The following is a 27875-nucleotide window of genomic DNA, read 5'->3' as shown; positions in this document are numbered from 1 at the left end:
TGCATACATTGAACTAGCAATATTTCAAGTAAAAATGAGTTGAAATACGTTGTAAAGAGATTATATTTTAAAGGGAAAAAATCTATTCTTGGAAAAGCGTAAAAAATGGATGTATTTATACAATTCTTTCGCTTCCAACAGCAATAAACTTCATTTTTAAGGAACGGTAAAATAAAGAACGCTATTTATACTATTTTGTCGAGGTCAGAATTTTGGCAGATTAAATCCCTCGAATACGTCATAGGGACAATTAAATTTGACACAATGGGCTATAAATATGAGAAAACGCCAGCCCGTTTTTCTAGTTTCAAAAAGCGATCGCAATGTTTGTGAGAAATACGGAGAGCTTGTTTTATTACATTTTCTTTATTAAATTATTTTTTACATTAAATTATCGCTGTGATTTATTTTTGAAGCTACTGTATTCGATTCGTTTTATGAACGATCGTTCCTTAAATATAATGATCTTGAGAAAATCATTTCGTATTGCCGTTCAGGGTTTTTAATTTATAGAGAATGTTTTTTTTTTCATTATTATTGCACACGAAATACAGCTATTATATAAATTATTCTTTTCGAAAATTCTGTGAATAGGAATTATATGTTTTTTTTTCTGAAAAGAAATCAGAAGTCGAAACTACAAAACAATGTAACATGTAAAAAAATTGAATGCAAATTAGGAAAAAGAAAACATCATTGCGAAATACTTGCCAGTTGACCTATAAATGTCAAGGTTCCGAATAAGAAAATGTCTCCTATAAGCCTTGCAGATCTTAGTATTTTTTCTTGTTTTGACTCTACAAAACTTTTTCAACAACTCTCTCATTAAAATTCATAGCTTACTATTGTATAAAAATTTTAATACAAATTGCATTTATAAACTTAAATTTCTGTTTTTTTGTTTAAATATCATCAATATTGTCTTTTAAGATATGAACATGAACTATACCTTTTATATGTACCTTAAAACTAATTTTCTGTTAACATCTTTAAAAAATATGCACATTTTGGATCCGACTCATTTTTTGTTGCACGCATTACATACAATCTCAACCAAAGTCAATTTTCAAACGTCATTCTTAGCTACTATTCTTTTTCAAAAGCTTTTTTCTTTCTTTTTTCTTTTAAAACTATGCATGACTACTGTCTGCCCACGTTTGCTATTGAATTAGCAAACGCCATGTTAAGACGGAGTCTATCTGAATGAGGGAGAAAAATAAACATTTTATGAGCGTGTTTTGTTCATTTCAATGTCGCTTATTTAGAGGCTAACACACACCTAAAATCTGGCATCCCTGCAAACTAATAGATGCGTCCATTTCTGTATGTAAACGGGATGTTAGACTTCCCGTCTCATCAATTGATAGAAGGTACTTGGGGTACTATTGCCCGGTTCAAAAAGCATTGTTGTGCATGTTTTTGACAAAATATACGTTTGTGGTGCTGGTCTGCCTTCTTAAGGCAAACGATGCGTTTTAAATTGAGTGGTCTGAGTTTGGTTTAAAAAAATGTGAACCATATAGGTTACAAAATACCAGGTAATTTTTATTTTTGTGATGATTACGAAATTTATTTGAGTATTTTCTTTTTATTTTACAAGGATCTGTGTAACACAGTTTATTTCTTTTATAAACAGGTGATTACTCCCTCCAAATCGGAAGCGTGACTTTGGAAGATGACGCCGAATTCCAGTGCCAAGTAGGAGCAGTCGATGGCGTCAAGGGCATACGATCCAGGAATGCTGCCTTCACTGTATACGGTATGGGGATCTATCCTTCTCAAAATAATTAGTTATCAAAATAATACTCGAGTGTATTTCAGAGAAATTATGACAAAATTTAGAAGTTGAACCGGAGAATTCACCTAATACACAGGTCGGGGGGGGAGGGTCAGTAGAACTCCAGATCTCCGATCTCCTGCTATCCGAATCATTCTTTTCTTAGAGGCGAGAGATATGGAGCTTTGAGGGACAGTTGTAGTTATTCTAATAGGGAATTTTAATACTACAAAGAATAAGATCGGGTTAAAAATGTGTACATTTTTGGCAAACAAGGATTTTTAACTTAGGAGGCGATTTTTTTAACTCAAGAAACTTTATTAAAATTCTTAGCACAAGTATCGCCTTGTGGGTACAGCTATAGTGATTATAAAAAATGTGTTCTCTTTTAATAATTTGTCGTATTGTAAAGTATTATATTGTTTTCAAATGTATCTTTAAAAGAGTACCAAAAGATAGGGCTAAAAAATTCTAAATAATGATATCCATAAACATGAACAAAACACATGTTTTTTTTTTATATATAGCTAGAATCTTTTCTTCTGATTATAAAACATAGGAATACAAGTTGTATGCTTGTCATAATTTGTAATAACCCATCAAAATTTTAAAATATTTTGTTTTTACTTGTACTCTCTTATATCTTTACTAATAATAAAGCTGAAAGTCTACCTGGATCTCTGTCTGGATGGCTGGATCTCAGTGACGCGCATAGCGTCTAGACCGTTCGGCCGATTTTCATGAAATATCGCACAAAGTTAGTTTGTAGCATAGAGTGTGCACCTCGAAGCGATTTTTTGAAAATTCGATTTTGTTCTTTTTCTATTCCAATTTTAAGAAAATTTTACCGAGCAAATTATCACAACGTGGAATAGTAAATTACGGAACTAACATAACGTGGAACCATAACATGGGCGAGCATCCATTATTTGTAAATATACAGCTGAACCAGATGACCTTTTAATTTTCTACTACGGGCAAAGCCGTGCGGGTACCACTATTTTCCAATAAAGTAGTATTTTAAAAATCGTAAAATCATGATTTTTTTTTTTTTTTGAACTAATTTCATGTATCAGCTAAAACAAAAGGGTAGTAATATGAAATTTTAAGCTTCGTAAATTTCCTTTCCCTACTTCCACAATAATAAGATCAGGTACTTAAGTTAAAAATTTATGTGACTTTTTATTGCTGCATTTTTTCCCCACTTTAGCTTTTAACTCATAAATATCCGGAAAAAAAACTAAAGAGATTAATGTTTAGTGTTACTAAGCATTTGTGGCAATACAAAATAATTTCCAAGCGGAATAAAAAATGTTTTCATGGGACTCTTGAGGCAATAAGAATAACGTAATAGCTTATAACCCAATATATGCGCTTTTGAATATTAAAAAAGCAAGACATACTCATATTTCATAACACATTAGCTTTTTAAAGGAATCATGGATTATTCAGTTCGTTGACATTGTATTTCGTTGTTGCTTAAATCTACAAAACCATGAAGGAGAGGAAGATCCTTTCTAATTTTATAAGTCCTTTAGATATTTGGCTTTTCTGTTTGTATAATCTGTACAAAAAAAAATAAAGAAAAAAAATCTGACATAGACCGGACACTGCTTCTTTTTACGTCAGTTAAATAATTGATGTTTCTTAACTGCTCAAAAGATTGGGTGCGTGTACTCATGCACGTGTGTAAGAAGTAATATTTCTTTGATGAATAGCTTTTTAGACAGTTTCCTATACTTCTAAAATTATAGTAAACACAGAGAATCGTACTTCCAAAACGTTAATCATTTGGTCAAATTAGTACATTTTGCGGGCAGTTTCTCAAATCAAAAACTCAAAAGTGACTGTCCTGAAATTCTTCTTTGGCTACGTGTGAATGTGATATCTAAAGCACCTGTTGTAGAAATGTTGTGTAAATCAAATACAGTTGCTATATAAATAAATAATTGACAAAACATCTTCGACAAGGAAATGAACTACCGATAAAACGTTGCTATCGACTAGAGATCAGTAGACATAGAATGCCTGTTAAGTAAAAGCTATAACGATAGGTGGTAAAACGTTTATATCGGGCAACGCATATAAAACAACCTGTCGGTCAAAGGTACCTTCGGTATAAAAAACAATTAAAGTAGTTGGCGGATTAACTTTTAATCGATGACGAGTATTTTCCAATTTTCGAACTGTAGATAATATAATAGTTAGCTTTTTTATGTACATGAATCATAAGAAAATAAGAAATAATGAGTCTGTTCAGTGCGCGTGTATACAGCATTGTTGGACACTGGTTTTTGTAAATTTATCGTCAGCTGTGTTTAACACTTAGTTTTGATATTATCGTCTGCAATGTATATAATTCTTTGTATTGTTTTATTTATTTATTTATCGTTGCACTATATATATATATATATATATATATTTTTTTTTTTTTTTTGAAATGGCAACGGCAAAAGAAATGAGATAGAACAGTTAAGTTATTATGATGGAAAGAGAATGTTTTTTTTCCTCGCCATGTGTTGGCGGAGAATATAATAAATAATTTTTCCGTAATTATTTTATTAAAAGTATTCTTTAATAAATTTTTTTAAAAAGTGTGAAGAATTTCAAATATTTATTGAAGTGTGGAAGTACGTTTATTCATTAAATTTTCCAACACGAGAAAAGGAAGAAACAGTTGTATGTACGTATAAAAAAATCAACTTTTTATCATTATTATTTTATTTAAAAAAACATTTGGAAAAAAATGTTATCAACTGCGGATTTTTGTTTTTCACGATAATACAACTAAAAATACCTCTTCACCGAAGTAAAAAGCAAAATCATCATCTAGCTCTAAAAAACTCAAAAAAAAAAAAAAAAAAAAAAAAAAAGAAATCTCAGAAGTCCAATAATGAAAACATCATTAAACGTCGGTCATTTTGCCATCCACAAATATCCCCTCGATTGCACGAACTATCAAACACAAAATACCCAACAATCTTCTTTTTTCTAAACATTCATCAAATAACTTCTATCTAACGGTTCCGGCAACACGGTTGCGGTCCGGCAAAGTCCATCCATCTCGAGCTGCAGTGAAAGATGATCCGGCACTGGTGGTTTACGCCGATTAAAGTGGTGGACCGTCGCTTATGCTCCAGTGGCACAAACGCTGTTTGGATTTATAAATGAGAAAGTATTTCGATTTATACGGTATTCAGAGCTTTTTCGGTGTTGGGGGAGGCCAAGGATGAGGGACTGGGCGTGAAAAGTTCTACCCCTTATCTTCCCTGACCAGCCGGAACGGGCTTTTCGTTGCCATTAATGGTGGATGTTTTGAATGCTGGGTTGCTGTGTTTGGCGATGAATCGCTACGTGGAATTAGTGGATGATAAAAGAAGGATTTATAACTCTTTTCAGCAGAAAAGAAAATAATTTACGCAATAAATGTATTGATTTTAGTTTAGGTCATTATGTTGTTTCTGTTCGTAGTTACATTACATTAGTGGATTTGAACATTTTAGTTGTTTTAATTTTGCTTTCCGCTGTAACTTTCCATTCCCTTTTCTGCGGCTTCATCAAAGCATTACTTTTGTGCTTCAACTTTAAATTGAAATTGCATTACGACAGGAAAAAAAGTAGCACTCTTTTTTTTTTTCTGTTTAACCCTATGAAATTGCTCAAGATGTTGCGAAGAAGTATCAAAATATTTCTGAACCATGCATAATATTTCAGCCTTCCTGGATTCCCTTCTACCTCATTTGTTACATATAGATACTATGTGAGTTATATATATGTATTTGAAGGAAATTAGACTTTTGGAATGTCACTGGGAATTATAAGAAAGGATATGAATATAGAACTTATGTGAAAAACTTAACTATACCTTATGTAACGGTAAGACTAAAACATTTAAAAATAGCTTTTGGCCAGTCAACAGTTTGATAGTAGGTGAATCTCTGTAGCATTGCTATAAGACTAGCAAGGAACCACTTCTTGGGACGAACAGGGACCCATGAAGATAGATCACGGAGATCATTATTCAGCATCCATTCTGTCTACATCTGACAGATCAGCTCTGAGAAAAGTACCCGTGCAGGTGTGTAATGCATGTTTACAATACCAGTCTCGTGCTTCAAGGAGTGTCATAATGGCTATGGCTTAAAGTAATCAGGTAAAACTGAAGCATAACTCCCTAACCGCGCCCCGGTCTGCACCATGGGAAAGAACTCCAGTGCTGGACTAGTAACTCCGTGACCCCCTTCCCCCCCCCCCCCGTCAGATGTCTTAGAAAATGTCCTCAGGCAAAAAAATTCTGATGATGTGATGATTTTCGAAGGAACTCATTTATAGAGGCGTACGTACGGAAATCATCAGGAGTAGTATTCTACCTCATTGGAACATAAGAAAAAGAAAAAGCTAATACTACTTGCTGCGCATTAAATTCACTATTTTTAAGGATAGGATATCTCATAAATGCATAGTTACACCAATTTTTTTAAATCGTTCGTTGGGAAGTATAAGGTGCCCTCCATGTTCCAAGTGTACTCGAAACCTCTAGACCCACTGATGCAGCGCCCGAAACGATGTTAAATCTCTGCGAAAGCCTATTCTAATTTGAAATCAAAAGCTACTGTACTAGGGATAGCAAATTAATAGCAAAAATGCATCGATAGGTGGAAAATGCCCTTATTGTCATTTGTACATTCCTTTTGAATGGATAACCTCTTCTCTGCTTAAAGTTCTCATAGTAGTTCTTTTATGTTTTTAAAGAGATCGCAGTCACACTTTCTTATATAAGTAGGACGGATATCACCGTCCTGTTACCTTCTACAACTGCAAGAGATACCCGACAACGTCCTCAGTCCAGCATGGACGAATCAAAAGCAACTAGTGGCTTTCTCCTGAAGTCTGCATGCATACAACGTCTCAAGAAATTTACAGTAGTAGGCAGCATCGACATACTGCATATGACTTATAGCATTGTTCTTGCTTTTCAACAATATTCTACAGAGCTCTCTCTTTCGCGTCATACTTCAAGCCCCCAAGTGGTCTGATCTATTACAACCTAAAAAGGTGTTAACATAACTAGTACTTTCTAGTATTGTATGCCGTGGACTGGACTATTCAAGCTTTTTCTGTGTGACTTTTCTTTTGACGTGTCTTAATCTTAGAGTACGAAGGAATTCAAAAGTCATTGCTTAGTGTTAGACAGCAAGATGTCAGCCAGAAACAACTTGGATCTTTCGTGCTTGGAAAGTAGTATTGTCGATTCCTCTGAAATCCAGTTCTTATGTGCAAATATTTGATATCAATTTAGTTCCTCTGAATCTATATGCCTTGAACTCAGATGCATGAGAACCTCAATGGATTTCAATACACCTCATTTTTGTAGCTCGTGATCTATCCAGATGATTATGGGTACCGTTTCGCCTGACCTGTCTCAGGCTTCTTCAGAGCACGTAGGAACTCGAAAGAGAAATCTGTGTGTAAATTTAGGCGACGTGTCACCCAAAAACATCTTAGAGGAATATTCCTGGTCCAGAAAGTAGTTATTGACGCCTTCAGAGAAATCCAGTTTTTATATTCCAAAAATTTAACTACAATAGCGTAAAAAAATTTTATAGTGCAAGAAATACTCTAAAAGAAAATTTTCACAATTAAATTGGATCTTCAATCACATAATACTATTATCAAAATTCCTCATTATAAAACGTAATTAATGTTTGCTAAGCATCGTCGTTTGCATTGAATTTTATGTACGTGAAATAGCCAAAATTGGCGCCACATCTAAAAATATTCGTTCTCTTCCCGGCAACCCTTTCTTGCAGCTCAGCATCTCGGAAATAATCCCTAAACTCATGAACTCTTTTCCCTCACTTCTTTATTGTTCTTTGTACAAAGGGTTTGGTCTTCCCCACCAACTATTAAGTTTCTCCCCTCCCATTTCCCTTTGTCCTGCCAACAATGGTCAGGGGGTAAAAGTTTTTACCCGGCTCATCTAAATGTTGCTTGCTCCCATTGTGAACGGTTCTGCTTCCATTTTTGGAACTGAAAGCGTGTGGATCTGTGTGCTTTGAATCAGATGGATTTTAATTACTTTCAAGCTGCAATTTTCGGTGCTTGGATTTTTTTTCTGCTTAATGCATGTAGAGACATTTGATTATGAATTATCTGTCCAGAAATAAATACGTATTTCTCATAAAAAAGAACTTCAATGAGTCATGCTTGAAAATTTGAGCCAAACAAATGAAAAATAGAGGAAAGAAAAACTTTGATTTCCAAAGACACATTTTTACATCATAAGACGTGAGATTTTATTCGAAAGCAGTGATGGCAATTACTGATTAATAATAGCAATCTCTTATAGCCCATTAAAAAATTACTTGAGTGGAAAAATATCTAAACGCATGTTGCTGTGGCACATTCTTCTATCAATCTTAAGTCATAGTTGTTTTTGTTTTCACCAATATATTACTAAGTTAATGTGAAATATTATAGCTAATAGTCAACTTTTATTAATCCTATTTATTGTTAATAATGTAATAGCATTTTTTTTTTTTAAACTATAAATGAAGGAACTTTTTAATGTTCAATTTTGAAGTTACAGCCGACAATGCATTCTTACGTTCCATTATTTTAATTTAACGTAATGTTTCGCAACATATCATCATAATGTGCTGCTTAAAAGTGATCCTGGCATACTTACTAACGAATACCTCGATAAACCAACTTTAATTAAAAATGCCGTAGAATTATTCGAGTTTGCTCTAATTCAGCAGATTTGTGCAATTTCTTAATAAATGTAGAGTGATATGGTCAAAATCTGTTAATACATATGCGAATATCGATGTTTGTTGTATCCAATACATGCTTATAACGTTCTAAAATATTTTTCATATCTGTCAGAAACAAATAACTGTTTTTCAATAAGTGATAGAGCTGAAACTGGAGCGCATCGTATTGGATCATAGGCAGTCCTTTAGTGAGAAATGATTCATCTAACGCTCTAGATTTTCATTTTTTTCTTTCCTTTTTAAGGGTGTATGTATATATACCAAACCCTCAAAAGTGCACCGGAACATTTTCTGTGATTTTTCGCAATGAAATGTCGCCTTCAAGTGACAGACGCTTTTGTCCCCCCGCCCATTTTTCGCTTCTTGACAAATGGCACGGTGGGACAAATGGTCCGTGACGACCGCAGAATAGACCCTTTTTTCGAACTATTTTTTTCCCGCTCTTGTGAAAAGGGTGGGTCTGTTTCCGAATAGCAGTGGGGAGCTTGGATCAATTCATCTGAAATGTCAGCTAGTGGGAGAAACATTAGTAGGTAGCACTTGTCAAAACGTGGGAGGAAGGACTAGAATACGGACGGAAACTCGAAGGAGATTCTGTTCCATACGATTACCTGTCTCATGCGCTGGGGGTGGGTGGAGAGTTTTCCGTGTCTTTCCGAAATCGTTCCTTACTGTGAAATAGTTCTTGAAGTTTTATTATTTAAGTTGATTTCTGGCTTTTTATCTACTTTTAATACGAATTTTAGAAAACGGAAGCAATTGCTAGTATTCGACTTATAAAAGCATTCTGTTGACAATTTTCTTTGTTGTCATTTGCCATAACTTGATTGTCACAATCGATGCACCAAAAAGCAAAGGTTGTAAGCGCTGATTTAAAAATTTGCAAATTACTAGTACAACAGGTAGAAGAAATAATCCTCCGTTTTGGGCAAAAGATAGTATGTAGGTGCTGCTATGCAGCATGATATAGAACACTTTTCAATGGAATCCTATTTAAATTTTGAACTTCAATCTAGTTTTGCTCAAAACCTTTTCTTTGAAAAAAGTTCATCTAACACCCGTCTACTTCTTAATAACTTAATTATTTCGGCTATTATATTAATTATTTCAATTTAGTATAATATCCATAAGTAAACGGCTGTATATTGTTATTATGGAACTAACAGGTCATATAGTACCATGGCCTACGAAACAACTCCATTCCAAAGCAATCTGTCTCATACTTTAATTCTCCAATCGAGTTATTTTCCTGCTTTTTAGGTCCTTTTCAACCTCGTCCAACCATCTCTTCTTACCGTTTCTTCGTTTTCGTTGAACTTTGCTTTGGCCTTTTTAAAATGAACAACAAGGTAGTTCCATTCCTACACTCATTATTTTATATTAAAAAATATTGACGGGTGCTCAAAGCGGTGTTCAAGGAACATAAAAAAATTTACAATTCAGTTTCAAAAATAATCAATAACTTCATTTGTACCCGCAGCATTGGCACTTTTTGGAAATACATCAAAGAAATATTAAGAATTTTCAGTTCCACAAACAGCATTGTTTGTTTATTTCGGTGTCCAGAAAATGTTAACGAAATTCAGAAATAACAACATGCAAAAACTTAAAGGAAAAGTTGCATCCATAACATTATTAGTTTCATTTCTATATCCAGAAAATATTGGCGACATTAAAAATGCCACATCTGATGATTCCCATCGCTTAAACTCCACTGGAATTGCACTTGAGCTGCTTTATGAGTTTTCCAAGTATCATTTGGGCGAAGCATTTGAGATATGTAAAATTGTCTGAGGTCGTTTTATTTACTGAATCGTTTTAAGCCTCCTCGCATAAAATAACACTTGACATTTGGTGCAACTTTAAATGTGTCTATCTGAATTTCTGGTAGTTTATAGACCGTTGGATCGCGTCGTGGGTGTTTCAGTAAATTGATTGATTTAATGAAAATGAATATAATACATACAATATTTTCTTGAACCAGAGCTCTTAAGCTTGTAAGATTAATTATGTGCGTACAGTTTTGGACTTTATCTAGTAAAATAATCGCTAAATGTAATTTATTTAACAGTTGAAGCTTTAGTATATTCTGCATGTGATATAATGTCCTCATATTTTTAGTTCATTTAGCAGCCTTTGTTTTTTTGTTTTGTTTTTCGAAGAAGGAGTTTTAGCCTCATAAATGTTGTAGCACTGGGTATTATCACCAGGGCCTGATTACTGAAAAAGTCAACTAGGCCGTGTCCTAGGGCTCCCGCTATTCAGGGGCTACCAATTAGCTAAAATTACTTCAGTCTATGCTAAAGTTAACTAAAATTATAAAGTTTAAATACAGGGGCGCAAAAAAAGTGTTTGGCTTAGCCCCCCCCCCCCTCCCCAAAATATCTTAATTGGGCCCTGATTATCCCGCCTTTTTTTTCTTTAAACAGAAACTCAAATGTTAAGTTACGACGTTAGGTTATTATTCATTTTATTTTGTTGTTGTGTTTACTCAAAAACGGTGGATTTTTTCTCAAAAATGGGGGGTTACTCAAAAATGGGGTTTACTCAAAAACAAAAGCAATAACAATAAGATTACTTTGAATCTAAAAAAAAAGGTTCGAATTTCTCATCTGCGATTGCATTTCAAATATTTATAGTTTTTAATTTTACCAAATCTGAAAAAAAATTAAAAATAAATAAATAAAAATGCATCCAACAGTTTAACAAATTCACAACCTCCGATGTTATTATCTTTTTCCACATCGTTTGCGTTTCGAATAATCGCCGTTAATGGAGCAGCACGGCTCGAAATTCGAATATTTTGAAGGGGTAGGGGAGGGTGCGAAGGGAGGAACAGTAATCATATAACAATGCAATTTGCAGTTTACCGCATTGAAATCGAATTAGGCTGGGGTAGGTTAGCTCTTCGAGTGTTAGCTTAAAAAAAAAAAAAAAAAAAAAAAAAAAAAAAAAAAAAAAAAATTAAAAAAAAAAACTAAATGAAATGTTTAAGAAAAGCCGTAAGCTGAATTTCTCCCCACATATAGATCACGTTCGGAGAATTTGGCGAAAAAAAGAAGCGCAGAAGGCACGCCAACTCGGTTATTTAAAATCCGTGGAGCGGATAATTAATACCGCATGTAAGATCACTTAAAGTTGAAAACAATTAAAAGTGGAAGTATTTTCGAAGAAAAGAGAAGATTTTTTGTTTTTAAATTTTTTCTACGTCCTTTTCTGTTCCTTTGGCTTAAAAATGAATAGAAAATTAGAAATGAGAGACTTGGCTAGAGAGAGGGGGAAAAAACTCACACAATGTAAGAATAATGAGAAAAAAGTTATTATTAAGAAAATGTTTTTCCTGCGGTTGTAAATAATTCAATCATGGGGATGAAATTATGGAAGATCCTCATTATTTTGTCATTTCGATTATTGTTTAGTTTTCAATACACTAATTTAAAAAAAAAAAACTTTTTTTCATAAAAAGAAAAGGCTTAATTCTAATAAATGTTTTGTATACATACATGGAGGTGCAGAAATTCTATCGATATACTTTTCTACAGCGGACGATCTGAAAGTATTAAGTGTCTACTTCAATTTCCAAATACCTGTTTAATTTTTAAAAGCAGACTTTATTGTATATATACGCGTGTGTGTGTGTGTGTGTGCTTGTGTTAAATTTAATAATCAATTGCAACTACTTTGATTTTTTCATACATATGTAGGGGAGGGTGGAACAAAGCGGGTAGGGCGCCCAAAGCGGTTAGGCCTTAGTATGCCCTCCTCCTCCCCACGTGTTTAAGCGGCGATACATACTTTGTCGTGTTTACATGAACACCGCCGAGTTTTAATCACCTCCAGTGAAGCAGCAGTGAGGCGGCATGACGCTAGCCCGGCTTAAAATGAAAAAAAAAAAAATGATACATTTCTAAAAAAAAAAATGAAGTTTTGTCACTTGTGATTAGTCGAAAAAAAACTTCTTTTTTTTTATTGTCAATTATATTACGCTATTCTGACAACATGAACCTATAAACTACGATATTCATTTCGTTTGTTTCTTTTTTAAATTTAAGGTTATAATTTTTTAAATAAAAAACGTGCCTTCAGGCAAAGCGGGTAAAGGATTTAATCATTTATTTATTTATAATTTCTTGACTCGTGTGCTGACTTAGATCTTCTTAGATATCTCTTTCTAGAATTGGATAAGCACAACTTTTTTATATTTTTCCTTACAATGGCAGGTAGCTAGTCAATTGTTTTAATCATTTATAACTTCATATTTGATTGGAAAATGTACCAAATCACAATTAGTTAAGCTTACCCGCTTTGGGCTCCCTGGTAAAGAAAAGCGGGTTTATCAAATGTTTGTAAAATTTGATAATAAATAAGTATTGGGTTTGGAATAATAAAAATATCACTTCTTATTTTGAAGTTCAAGAACCCTGCTCGGAAATAAAACCGAAATTGTTGCGATAAGAATCAAAAACTTACTATTTTCGAGCTTCCTTCAAAAACTTACCCGCTTTGCCCCCCCCCCCCCATATATATGTATAACAAACCATTTTTATTTATTTTTTTTTTTTTTGCAATTATTAATTAAGAACTTAAACGGAAACAAAAATTTAAATCAATGTTAAAAATCTTGTTAAACACAAAAAATAGTCTATCTTCCCCTCTCGTTACAACGAACTTAATTACATAATAAAGAATAAATAAATAAAATTGAATAACTAACTCAAAATTTTTTCCGAGCCGTAATTGTATTTTTAACAAATGAATTGCTTTGCGTTTATACGAAAGTAATACTCCTTACTTTTTACACTCCGCAGCGGGTTTTTTTTTCCTTGCTTGGCATTTTTTTACTTCAACTTGCCTTTTATTATTTAGTCAAACGTAACGAAGAAAAACATTTTTTCCCTGGTAAATGCATTCTCTCTTAATTGTTTTCAACATCAAGAATTCTTAAGTGCGGCATTAATTATTTGCTTCAAAAACTTTAAATAACCAATTTGCTGTACGTTCTGCCTTTTTTTCCCCCCTAATACTCTTATTGGGCTATTTTTGATTTCATGATCTGCTAGAGTTCAACATTATTTTTTCTTTTTCTTTTATTTCCTTATTAGCTAATTGGTATTTTCGGAAACTTACTCTTTAAGTTTCAAGGAAATTCATTTTTGAAAATTTTTATTTGAAAATGAACTTTAAACGTTAAGTTATCAAAATATACATTATTTGAGCAGCGAGGTAATGAATTTGTTCGATAAAATAAGTAAGAACGAACTAAACAGCGTAAGAGGGGGGTACTTAATGTGGCACACACAATGCATCTACCATGTAGGGTTCTACGGACGTACCCCCAAAAAGGAATGCATATACACCTTTCGTTCCCAGGAAACAATGCAGACCATTGACGAGTCTAAACAACGTGAATTCAAGTATAATGCGTTTACCGGTATCTCCCATTGCTAACTTAATATAACACTCACAGGCTACTGACTAAATACAGACCTAGGGCTGTCGAGAACCCCGAAAGGCATCTTGTCAGTTTGGTCTCAGGCCTTCTCCCTCCATAAAACATAGAAAACGTATACTACTCCAATTCCAAGCCGCACCCCTAGTTTCTGACTAGGCAGACATGGCCTGTCTTCGGTCCTGTACAGACCTAGTCAAACATCCGCAGCAGTAGGAAGGTGGAGAGTTAGCGTGCCCATGCCACACCACGTGAAGGCTCTCATCATTACGGCTCCATACGCGAGGGACCTGGCTTTAATATATTGATGGGCATCTGCTCGAGAATCTGCTTAAATGTGTTCAGCTACCAGGAATCTGATACCTGGACTCCGAGTCATTGCTGCACCGAAAGGGGAAGCAGAAGCAGTCACAAGCAGGGCCAGACTAAAGCATGGCTACATGGAGCACAGGCACTAAAATTTCTAGGGTGACAAATCTGAAGCTAAATAAAGTTCGTGCACAGTGCTTTCAACGTTCATAATCGGGCACTGTTCGCACGTAAAAATTGTCGAAGATCGAACCCGCAGTGACATCGAAATGACAAAATAATAAGGATCATCCACAATTTTATCCTTATGATTGAACTATGTGCAACAGCAGGAAAAAAATTTTCTTAATAATAACTTTTTCTTATTATTCTTTATATTTGAAAATAAATTTCTTTGTAAAGTCACTTACCTGCGGGATGTAAACTTTAACTAAGTCTTCAGTGCTCATATTTCTTAAACTTATCATTCTTCTTCTCATTTCAGTTCCTCCCGAGCCACCAAAAATTGTGCAAGGCGATTTTCTTCGAACGACTGCTGGCATGACAGTAGAACTTACCTGCGAGTCACATGCTGGGAAACCTCCCGCCGAGGTAAGATTCTTTCTTCTTCAGAAGGAACTATAGACTCTACGAAACAACATAGCAACTAAATTTATATAAATAATCCTTTTATGTAGTAATTAAACAAATAATTATTAGTCAGTTTTTCATCAAGAGCTATATACAAGAAGCATTACATAGGCCATAAAAGACTATTTCTACTCCGATTTTTGTAAAATTTGTGTGTGTATACTTAATTTCAATTTTAGAAATCAGTTTAGCAGTTGCAATAAGAAAGACATTTTATTCTATGTTTCTATAGTAAGTGAAAATTAAAGCACAAATAGTTGACATACAAAAGATTTTAAACGAATAGATTAACTGACTACATCTTCAAGATGCAAAAATAATAATAATAATAATAATAATAATAATAATAATAATAATAATAATAATAATAATACGGAGACGAGATAAAGATTTGAGAAAATTATATTTAGTTGCATAATCATTTTCAACTGTTGCAGTTGCAGTTTCATTTGCCCAAAATTCGCAAGATATAATAGCCTTTATTTTTTAGGCAATTTTAGAATCTTACATTTTTATTTTGGTTCTTTTATCTCGCACAATTGTGCACTACTTTTTCATTTTTATTGCATTTTATCCAATACTTGAAAAATGTTTCCTTTCTAATGAAAGGATCTTTTGAAGCATTGTGAGAAAATGTCGATTCTTGAGTGCACTTAAAATCTTGTAGAGATTACTGTTGCGATATTGTGAGAAATAGTTGTAATTCGCTTTCATATTTTTTTAATTCACATTCATTTTTACAGTTAAATTTTAGATATACATTTGCCTTTTAATGATAAGAACTTTCATTTTCTTCAAATTCATTTTCCCCCAACGGCAAAGAAACAAATTTTTCTCATATCTATGCAAATTAATTTTGTTACTATCTCTCATCCAACGTTGCGAAGCAAACGTTTTATGTTGTGTATGGGGGAGTGGGAATTTTACTTAAATTTGCCTCTTAAAACATTTTTTCTGTCAAATATCTACTAAAAGTACTAAGTCTGAAAGAAAAAGAAATTTGAAGGAATCATGGCTCCAAAATAAGTCATATGATGCCTAAAGTTACTATTTTACACAATTTTTCAAGTCTTTGCTGGAATAAATTCGTGTAAGCCAGAACTTCTTGATAAATCGACCAAATCCACGCCTTTGAAAGAAAGACATAAAACGTGATTTTTTTAAAGCTTTTTCTATATTTATGAGAACTGAGAAAATCTTTAACAGCCTGAAATTTTCTCGCACCTTAACTTATTTTTAATTTGCTTTCCCTTGTTTATGTATCGAGGCAAAAACAAAACCAAGCGACTAAACCTCTTATTACGCAAAAGCAAAAAAAAAGGGGGGACAATTTAAGCGTTCACTAATAAGTAATCTTTTTCGCCAGAGTTAAAAAATTCTGTCGTTAATGGTGCAACACCGTTTTCAAGAAGTGAGCTCAAATATACCTTGATTAGGGAACAAACAAAACGGTCAAAACGGGTGAGAAGAAGTTTCAGGGGGAGGGAATCGTACTGATGCCACCTATCATTTGGAAATTCCCTGAATTATATCCCTTTTTTCTGTCAGGGATACCTTTTAAAAGCCCCTCAAATTAGTACGCCACGAGATACTCAAGCTGTTGTTTTGTAGCAAATTAGGGTTCCGGTGGGGCAAGTCGAGGGGTGGAGGGAATCTTCGAACATTCCAGATGGCGAAGGCTGCTCATTAGTGGGGAACGCTTTAACCAGAACGTCTGTCACCTTGGCTTAATTATTGCATCGTCGAGGGAAGAGGGGTGGGAAGGTGTCGGCTGTTTGTTGGGATATTCTTTTTCTCTCGGTATTAAAATGCCTCTACAAATGAGTTTAGTATTGATCCTGGAATCATTCGTGGATGAGACATTTTAGGTAACTTTAGTTTACACAGGTAACTTTTTTCGTTTTTTGAAATTGGGTATCTATTTTCTAAATTTTGTTCAAATTTCTAGAACTAGTGACTATGGTGAGACTAATTTCAAATTGTTAAAATGTGTGCAGATGTTTATTTTTATAGAATTTGATGTAAATCTCGTACAGATTATTGACGTATTACCCCCTCCCCTCCCAACCACAAACACACCAAATCATATCTATACGGACGTACTGTCAAATTTGCAACACAATTCTTATATAAGGTGCTTTAGTATTTATCTTACTTTATATGTGTATGGAAAATTAATGCACTAAAATTTGTAAGAAACAGATGCTAACTTTATTCATGTATAGATATTAATAAATAGATTTGAATGAAATAATTTTAAACATCATAACTGCTTTTACATCCATTGATTCAAAATTCTTTGCAGTTCTGAAAGTAGGCTAAGATTTCCGCAGAATTTTAATAAACTATCCTTTTTTCATAATGTACAAATATTTTAAAGGCCGTAAATCAAGTGGTAGAAAATTGTAAATTTCTAGTATTAAAATCTCAAATTTTGCTACAAAATATTGATAATATGCATACAATTTTAACCAATTCGTAGCAGCTGACGCTGTTTGCAAAATAGAGTACATATCTTTCGCTAAATACTTTTCCCGCATATGTACAAAAAAAATACTTAATTATTATTTTTGTTATTATTGTTGTTGTTGTTATTACGAAAATTTTGAAATTTTCAATTTTACAATGTGCTCTTATTATTGGAAATAGTTTTAAATAATGATAATATCTACTCACATTCCATCTGCTGCTGTCAAAATCCAAATGTATGACTCTGCGTAAAATGCGTATTTTTTTTTTTTTTTTTAGAATCGAAAATTTGTGGTTAGAGTTTCTTTTTTCCTGTTCAAACGACAATAGCGCAGCGTCTGTCCTCTTTGAAGAGCTTTAAGGAGGACCTAGTAATCATTCGGTTGGAGCAAAAAAATCGAATAACAAACAAAACACTCTGGATCTTCAGAAAAACTGAAGATGATTTTGTAGCCCACAATTTTCCTCCCCTAACTAAATGTCTTTTTCGTTCTCCCCTATTTTGCTCCCTCCGCCCTCTCGAAAAAAGGGATAAATGAAAAAAGAAAATCCCCAATGTTGCCCTCAGTTTTGTTTTCTCATTCCACTTCTTTCCATCACTGTGTTCTTCCAGAGTAATTTCTTTCTTCCTTTCTCTAATGGGCCAATCCTGGAAGATACGGAAGGAAGGGGAAATTGGTGTTCGCCATTGGTGTTTGTAAATTTCGCAATGAAATCTCTTTTTTTTTCTTCTTCTTTCTCCGTTATTTAGTTTGGTAGTTCCAGATTCCCCTACTTTTTCTCCTCCTATTTTCTAACATTTCGATTAATTTTGGCTGAATGGCAACGCTACTGAAAAAAGATGTTGCTAGATCAGACTTCGATTGACTTAAATTTTCCATCAATTCAAATGGATATCGTAGGCACAAAACTGTGCAAAGCGAAATGACAGTCTAAGTAACGCTATTTGTTTGCATTTCTATAATCCTAAACGTCCCTATTTTTTTTCCTAGTATTTACTGCGACCGTAAAAATAAATATCAGGAGCTAACCAGGAAACATCATGATCAAGGAAATTCAAAAAAATTCCAAATTGGTGGCATTCGAAAGAACATTGGAAAACATGTTTATGGCACTGAAACTACGTGCCCTCGTGACCACGTTATCGAAATATGATGTCTTAAAAATTGCCGAAATTTTTAGTAAAGTCGCCAAATTTAGGGAGTTTTGTTCAGAAATGGAAGGTACGGCGCGAATTCAACATCTGCATCTGACAAGACATTTCACTTCCATATTTGGTCACCACCAAAGCGCGTGAGAAATATCGCATTAATTCTTTACTCGGGGTGACTACCATGGCGCGGGGTGTCGTGGCACGGACTGCGGCATTGAAATTTTTAGGGGCTTGTGTTCCGGGATATTAACGTGCAACTGTATAGGGGAAAACGCCACTGCCCGAAATATTTGTTTTATTTTATTGTAAAAACAATGGAATTTTTTGTTATTCTTGAGACTGTTAAAAACTGATGTTTAAAACTTTTATGCTTCTGCGGGTGAAATATTTCCACTGAAAGAGTTTATTCGATGATGAAACTGTTTTGAAGAAAATATGATAACCGTAGAGAAACGGTAAACACACTTTAAAGTCTTTTTTTTTTTTTTGAAAAGTCGTAAATCTGAAGTCTTCAACAGTATCTAAATACGAAGAAAACGACATTTTTAAAAATTTCAAACCATGTTCTCAAATTAAAAAAAAAACGATTTCTGTCAGTTATTTCCAGTGTGTTTTTCGTTATGTGTATCGTTTTCAAGTTATGTGTAAACCCTCTAACAAGTCAAAAAAAAAAAAAAACTGTATTAATTTTTATTTTGCTCGTATTTGAATTCCCTTTTAACGTGAAACATAATTGGTAAAAGTGACTTCAGTATTTTTAAAAATGACTAAATAACATGCAATATGATGTGCATTTACGTTATAGCGACTTTCAGTTGCAGTGACAGACTTTTTCGAACTACAGGGGTTGTTGTAATGAACGTCGACTATAAAATTTTTGATAAGAATCTGTTATGAAGTAATTTCCGACATCGTTAGTTTTGCTGTGCAAATTTTTGACATTTACTATCCGTTGTTTCTTTTTTTAATTATTATTTTTTTCGATTTTAAATTAAACATTTTCTCTAGCAGTGGTCAGACAATAAAACTTCATGAATGATAATAACTTTTGAAAAAATAAATAAGAGCTGGGATACTACAACCCATGATCATGTTCTTTCAACATCAAAAACTATCCATTTTATTTTCAATATATAAGCTTTAATAAGCATGTTTTTTTTTTACTTATTCATATTAATTCTCGTACATAATTATTAATTACTTACAACACATTTCATTACAAGAGTACAAACTTAAATTAGTTAAGTAAAACACACTTAAAATGCACTTAAATTCTGAAATGCATTATTATCACGATTACAAAGTTAAATCCTACGTTCAATTTCGTTATAAAGTTGTAGCTCCTCTGGATAAAGCTCTCTAGCTTCCATTTCACAGGCTTCATAGTTACTTTTCAATTTTACCCACACAAGTAAAGGGTTAATTCGAAACATCGTTTACGCGTTTTGCAGATGACCAGAAATGGAAATGAGAGTCTTGCTAGACGCAGGCGATGAAATCACGTGGTATTTTCCATTTCTTGCCAAGTCTTTAAATTTGGCGAATTTTCGTAAGATTTCGACAGACTTTGACCCCCCATATCTCAAAAACAAAAGGACGAGGGCACACAATATTTGGGTCAAATTTTTTTCTAAAGATACTCTTTCGAATGCGACCATTTTTAACTTTTTTCATGATTACTGAACTCGTGATGTTTCCTGGTAAGTATTACAATTTATGCCCATGCATCTACATATGTCTGCATATATTGTCTTTCTCAGATAAATTGCAATTCTGCAATAATAGATATTTCTCTTTCAATACAATTTTTTTCCGTTGTTTGATTTGAATATTTTAAATTCATTTATCAACTTTCTTTCATTCCTTTTTCCATCACTTCTGTTGAATTATGCTAAAAGCACTGTTACTGGGGAAATATTCCTTTATGCGACATTTTGACTGTCGTAACGTTTTCTACTATTGCCTGAGATATTTGAACTATTGATAATATTTTAGTTTGTATCTCCGAATATCATGATGTAGTTTTATTTATTTTTTTACCATCTGTTTCACATCTATCGTCTAATAAATGAATCAAAATATTACATTTATTTCCATCTTTGGGCCTTGTGTCTTACAGTTTTAATGTGTATACTTCACGTTCATGAATCTAATGATAAAATTAACAATAATACAAATTATTTACATGAAATGATTAATGTTCAGTTATTCTTAAAAATTACCGGCAACGTAATAGAAAAGAAATAAGGCATTCTGTAGAAATTTGGATAAAATACATTACAGATAACATACTTATATTGCAGAACCAAAACATATTATTGACAATGCGTTCCATAAAATTAACACAAAGTATTTCTATTTTTCTACATTTGCAGAAAATCGTGAGGAAATAATTAATGTCTTTTTTACTGCTCCACTAGTTTTTTTTTTTTTTTTTTTTTTTTTTAAATTGAAAATTCCGTCTCTTACCCCTTTTTTCTTCGCAATATTTAAACCTCAATTTGAACGAAAGATATTAAATAAACTTTCAACATTTTTTTTTCTCATCCGTGTCTTAATTATACAATATTTAAATCCCACATACATGAGGTCCTAAATTCTTCATTTCAGTTTTTAAAGTATACTTGAAGTTCCTTTGTTTTTTAACACAAAGAAATTAGTATGATACTTGTGTTCACTTTTATGCAACATTCTTTAGTTACTGATAAAATGCCGTCATAATTGTTTTCACAATTGCACCGATCATGATGATGATGCCTCAAGACACATATCTAATGTTTCCAATGTTTGCAGCTGACGTGGCTTGACGGCGAGGGAAACGTAGTTTCCGAGGATGTAGAGTACACGACGCAGTTGCTGAGTGACGGCAAAAGGGCAAATGCTGCACTGAAATGGACTTTGACCCCTAGAAGAGAGCATGACGGGAAGACTTTCACCTGTAGGTCTGAAAATCCAGCTCTTAAACAGCCTTTAACAGCAAGAATAAGTCTCGAAGTCAAATGTAAGTAAGATTGGTGCATGCCAAATATATGAGGGGCGGTCTAGAAATGATATCACACTTTTTTTTATCATATTTGACCCCCTAATCCTCTTTATCACCTTACTTTGTGATAAAGAGGGGGTTCACCTTACCCCCTCCCCTATCACTTGTCACGCTACATTACGTAAACATAACATCATGAAATTGCATGATGTCACATTTCTTGTTACACCTCACACCTTTTCTCTTATCACAAACTATCACAAGTGCATAATACCCCCCCCCCTTCCTCCCCTCTCAAACCGTGACGTCATTTGTGGTTACCTCTGAAAAAAAGTGCGAAAAACGTCTAACTGCATTATTTCCCTATTCAAATACAGTCGAACTCGCTCATAAAGATAGCAAAGGGACGGCGGTATTTGCTCGTATAGGCACAAGCTGAACTGAAGTCAATAGAAATTTTATGAATCACAAAAATATTACTCGTTTTAAGCATGGTTTGCTCGTTAAAAGCGATTGGTACTCCCATAGATTTATCATTGTACCAACCAAGTAAGCTGATTTCCTCGCTAAATCCGGGTTCTCGTTAAATCAGGGTTCGTTATAAGCGAGTTCGACTGTATCACGAAAACTCATTTCTGAAGATACTGCCGTTTACCTACCCACGCCAGAAATGCTCTTCTGTTCATCTATAGTAAGTTAGATAATATTATAGTAACTAATACTATAGTAGTTAGATAAATTTATAGTAGTATAGTAAGTTATATAATATTATAGTGTGCAATATTGCAAGTTTCAGAAAGTATACTCCGAACGTGTCCAAATACCTTAAAATAATTACACGTGTTAAGATATTACGATGACACAAATTTCAAACTATTTACCCCAAACCTTTCGAAGCATTATAATTGTATTTGTTTGGGATAACGAACATTGCAGCACGATCTTCATTCAGCTAATGTCAGAAATCTGAATAAATATTCGAAAATGATGATAATAAAGCCGTTATAATACTGCAGGAGCCCCTACTGCAATCCATCCACGTTAAATATTTGATTCCCGATTAACTGGCAAGTGTAAATAATTGAAAGATACCTTCCTAGTTTAATGTTCAAGCAGAATTGAGTTGCTAATGTCTGCTTTAATCTGGACATAATTCCTGGCGAGCCGTTGCTCTCCTCTGCTGTTGAATCCGGGCATATAATCTGCGTGCTGCTTAAACATGGCGATCCGAGCTGCATGTGATGTGGTTTTGGTATTGCTTGAAGGGAGGAAGAATGTTAAGTTTTTAAATAATAAATTCAGGTAAATCATTGGTATTTGATTGCACCAGCAAGATAAAACGTTCATATTCATAATGATATCCCCAGATGATGCCACCTGATTTCTCACGTCTGACAGTAACTACTAGACTCGGAGTTGACGGGCATTCATTTGATATTGGCGAAATTTCATTAGTTATTGCAATGAAAAGTTGCATTTGGCTACCGTTTGTTACATACGTAGTGCAATCTTTTTAGATAACACGGGTTCGCTCTGCCTACCTTCTACTTTACTATTATTTTAAAATTAAATAAATCAGTTGCAATTTCAAAAATAGCTCCCTAGAGAAAACAATACAATAAACTACTTATCATTAGAGTCATGCTAAATTTGGCGAGAAAGTTTCCACAATTGAATCAGCAAATTGTCGAGCTTTTAAAAGTTAAATTCTTGTTTAACACACGTTTTAGCCACGTCTTGTCAAAAAACCTTTCTGTGAGAAACTTATTACAATGAAGCCTGTGTAAGTTGACCACTTGCAGTGCAGTACTTCAGTGGTCAACTTAGACAGGTGGCCAACTTACAAAGGATTTGTTGTATGATTCTCAGCCAAATTTGGTGCATATTGGTGGTCAAGATAGACAGGTGATCAACTTACAGGGGTGATCAACTTGACAGGTTTTACTGTAATATGATTTGAACTGTGATCATTACGTTCCGCCAGCAACTCCCAATTTTCGAGCACGAAACCTTAAGTTTGTTGTACAGCAAGAAAGAAGCGGTATGTGCTTTCATGACTCATGTCTGGAATTTATACTGGGTATTGTGGGTGAAAGACAAAGGCCCAAACTAGACTAAATGGTAATCATTATAAATATTACTTTTGGCATTTTTTTTTTTTTTTGAAATAGAAAAGAAATATGGTATGTAGTTTAAGTACAGCATATAAAATAGAAAACATCATATGAAACAGTTACACTGAGCATGAAATAGAAGTACATCGTTGAAATAAAAGAAATTTATATCAAGTGGGAACTACTCCTAGTGTGATATAAATAAGTATAACTTCGATTCAATAGTATCCGATTTAACGATACCCGGTGTAACGATTTCCTCAATTTAATGATATATTTCACTGGTCCGAGTTTTTCTAGAACTACTTTTTCTAGTCCCTTGATAATCGTTAAATCTAGGTTATACTGAACATGATTTTAAAATAGTGCCCCATCCACGATATGGTAAAGATGAAATAGTTATTTTGCTGACTGAAAAAATATTTGTTCAAAAGTAATTATGAATCAAATTTTAATAACAATTTATAAAAGAACTTATCACTTTACTAATTGTTGAGAAATATAATTTTTTTATCTCTTTCGTGAATGAAATTCGTAACAATATTCTCCCAAATCAAAAAGTTTCAAAGCGGATGTTCAATACCATCATGTAGCTGCACTTCAAGGGGCTTATCAAAGTAATGACAGTCTATCTTTTGTAAAAGAAAAATTGATGTGTTTGTCCAGAAATGGCATTTATTTAGTGGCTTTGTTTTGCCAGAAAACGAATCGAAACGAAAAAAAATGAAAAGAAATCTTTGAGAGGGAAAAAACGAGGATTTGCCGTGCGAGGCAACAAACCATTATGTGAGTTGACAAGCCACCTAATAAAGATGGATGCTTTTTCTTCCTTCCAGATCCCCCAGAAATCACCCTGAAAGTGAACGCCGACAAGATTATGGAACTCGATAATGTCAAGTTCACCTGTGATGCCGTTGCCAATCCTGCAGACGTTAACATCAAGTGGTATAGGTAAGAGCAAAGCTTTTTCTACTCAACTCTATGAACAGACACATGGAGATTGACTCATATGAATTTTTATTGCTCCAAATTGCTTCTTTAGTTTCAAAGAACGATTTTTTTCTTCTTGTATCTGACTACTTCCTTGTACCGTTAAGTTTGGGGATTACTTTTAATGTTGCCTTATTTCTCTCGTTCCGTACCTCGTTTTCAATGCATTATCTGAAGAATCAAAGTAGCTTTGGTCCAAGTCAAATTATCAACAATTTCCTATAGTTGAACTTTTAAGCTTAAGTTGCAAGACATTTTACTAACTTTTATTGCACTTAGCATCTGCAAAAGATGACACTTAATTTATTAATACAGAGAAAGTGAATTTAAAAAAATCAATTCTTAAATGATTTAAGATGTCTTATGTTGAATAAAACAGCAAACAAATGAGCGCATAAAATTAAGGAATACTTTGAAAACTTTTTTGATCCTGGATCACTGTTGTTTTAACACACTTCTTTTACGCTTGTACGTAATGTGTACATTTGAACTAAAATGTAAATAAAAAATTTTGAAACATAAATTCGAAGTCTATTTACTATCGAAAATAAAAAAAGGAAAGCGTATCTGTATGTTTCTACTTATTTGTTGGGGAGGGGGGGCGTGTCCTTACTTTTAGCTGTTAGTTAGTAAGCTTTTTCTTCTAATAAAGAAAATAATAGTAATAACCGAAGATCATTCACAATATTTTATTAATCTTGAAGTACCAAATATTTTCTTTTACATCAAAACCATTAAAAGAGCAAAATATTTTATACAATAGTTTAAGGCTGCTGCGTAAGTATTTTCAGTACACTAGTCGGTTCTTTAAACCATTTAGTTGTTTTTAAATTTACAATTTTTTCGCTTTTCATTTAAATTTATTTTTATCAGCTTCCAAAACATTTTCCCTAGATGTAATTTCAGTTTAGTATCACTCTTCGAAAATGTTTGATTAGTTCTTTCCGAAAAAATAAATAATAGATAAGTGAACAGGATGTAAATTGGAAATTTCAATAAAAAAAACAAACTAGCTACTCAAAATAGAAGTCTCCATTTATTATTTTTAAACAGTATCATTCAAATTAAAAACGTATCTTCATGGTTGTTTACAAAATGAAGAAACGCAAAATGTTGAAAGTTTTAACGACATATTGTTTTCCCTTTCCCTTAAAATATTTTGTGGCCTCAGGCTACAAAGCTAAATAGTATTTCCTTCGAATTTCAACCTCAAAATTAAAAGCAAAGAATAGCAGAAAGAAAAAATGAAGAGAATACCTCGACCAGTGCTTTGCGTACGTGTTTAAAGTAATTCTGTCTTCTTAAACATTCAAAGAGCCACACACGAAAGAAAGAGGTTTTAAAACTCAAATATTTTTCAACCTTTTACGCGAAAAGAAATTTGTATTTAATTTTCATCAATATAAAGAGAAGAATCGGGTGTTTTAAGAATAAAAAGTCGTATTCGAATGTGGATGCTAATTGAAACTGAGATCATTTGTCAAACTGTGTGAAGAAGGTTTGAAAAATGAATTTTCACAGTTAGGATCTGGCAATAACTGGAAACGTTCGCAGCGTTTTTGATTTTTTCCCTTTCCGTTTCTAGAGCTACGGTCGTTGCTGAAGATGAAAAATAGCATTTGTGATGAAACTATTCGTGCAGGATTTCTTTAAAAAATATTTTCCTATAAGGTTTCGTTTGTAAAAAACTTATGTTTGTAAATGTTCATCTTGTTTTCTTGTTAAAAGAATGAAATAGTTTTTTTTTTTTTCTGTGAGGTTAATTATGCTTAAAAATGGAAAAAAACTACGATGCAAACCAAAAAGCTAATTTGTAAAAAAAAATGTTTTTTGCTTTGGTACTTTCTTTCTATTCCATTAATCAAGAATGAAATTGCCATTAAAGTAAACGTTAATAGAATAGAAAAGAATTATGTTTTAAGGAAACGGTTTTTATCCATATTTTATGTGTAATTAACTGCCTGGGAAATATGTCACGAGGATTGGCTTACTCATGTAATGGTTTGGTAATTGTTTTCAAATCATCTTTTGCATTTCTTATTAAAATGATTTTTACATTAAACGTACAATGTGGGTATCACTGACAACATAAATGTTGACTCTTTCATGAATTACAAGATAGTTTTTTTATTGTAAAAGTTTTCTAAAATCGCTCAGTTTTTCTTTCTTTTCTCTCTCTCTCTCTCTCTCTCTTTTAGCTGTATTTTACGAGAACGTAAGAAAAAAATTAATCAAAAAATTAATAAATGAATCAAATTAACAAAAAGCACATGTTTAAAGAGCTAGTTAAATAAAATGAATATTAACATCTAAGGATACACAACGAAGACAGCAATTGGTGTGAAAGAAAGTAGACTCAGACTAAAGATGAACTTTTTGTTATATTTTGAGTTATCGACAGGTTATAAATTATCTTGAGGCTTTACTTTACCGTAGCTATCATTTAAAAATGGAAGTATAATCAGGGGACAAGAGGCCATGTCATTCTTGATGGAAACTTGGGGCTCGGCGACCAGACTGACGAGGGGCGCGCCTTGACTTTCGGCTGCCCTGACTATAATGATTAGTTATTCTTGAGTTAATAACATCAAACTATAATTATCATTCGATTTCTGGTAAGTAGTACACTTTTAATGAATTAGTTCACAAAAGAAACATCTTCAATTTGGCGAAAAATATATTACTAAATACTTAATGCTTTTTGTAAGAACGAATTTTTAAATCACGAATTTTCAATTAGTTTTAAAATGAACATTTATAATAACATTAAACTTTCGAAAACACTGTAATAAAAATCAAAAATCTCAGTTGCATTTTAAATTTGTATTGAAATTAAAAATTCTTTTAGTACATAAAATGTTTAAAAAAATAATATTAATTGTATTTTCATGCGTTAAATATTGAAAATCTAAGACCTGAAGTTTTAATTTTTAACATTCTTGATGGAAACTTGGGGCTCGGCGACCAGACTGACGAGGGGCGCGCCTCGACTTTCGGCTGCCCTGACTATAATGATTAGTTATTCTTGAATTAATAACATCATACTATAATTATCATTTGATTTCTAGTAAGTAGTACACTTTTAATGAATTAGTTCACAAAAGAAACATCTTCAATTTGGCGAAAAATATATTACTAAATACTGAATGCTTTTTGTAAGAACGAATTTTTATATCACGAATTTTCAATTAGTTTTAAAATGAACATTTATAATAACATTAAACT

General features: G+C 33.1%; 1 protein-coding gene across 1 annotated transcript in view; it reads left to right on the top strand.

Annotated features, from left to right (window-relative positions):
- Window positions 1-27875, top strand: part of LOC129227372 (irregular chiasm C-roughest protein-like) — a 100052-nt gene that overhangs the window by 21623 nt on the left and 50554 nt on the right. Inside the window, exons 3-6 of the mRNA XM_054861922.1 lie at window positions 1637-1759; window positions 14796-14902; window positions 21357-21564; window positions 24497-24611. Coding sequence (XP_054717897.1) covers window positions 1637-1759; window positions 14796-14902; window positions 21357-21564; window positions 24497-24611 — 553 coding nt within the window. The remainder of the gene's footprint in view (window positions 1-1636; window positions 1760-14795; window positions 14903-21356; window positions 21565-24496; window positions 24612-27875) is intronic.

Source organism: Uloborus diversus, chromosome 8, assembly GCF_026930045.1.
Source record: "Uloborus diversus isolate 005 chromosome 8, Udiv.v.3.1, whole genome shotgun sequence".
Taxonomy (NCBI): domain Eukaryota; kingdom Metazoa; phylum Arthropoda; class Arachnida; order Araneae; family Uloboridae; genus Uloborus; species Uloborus diversus.
The sequence above is the reverse complement of the archived record's forward strand: the minus strand, read 5'-3'. Positions and strand labels throughout refer to the sequence as shown.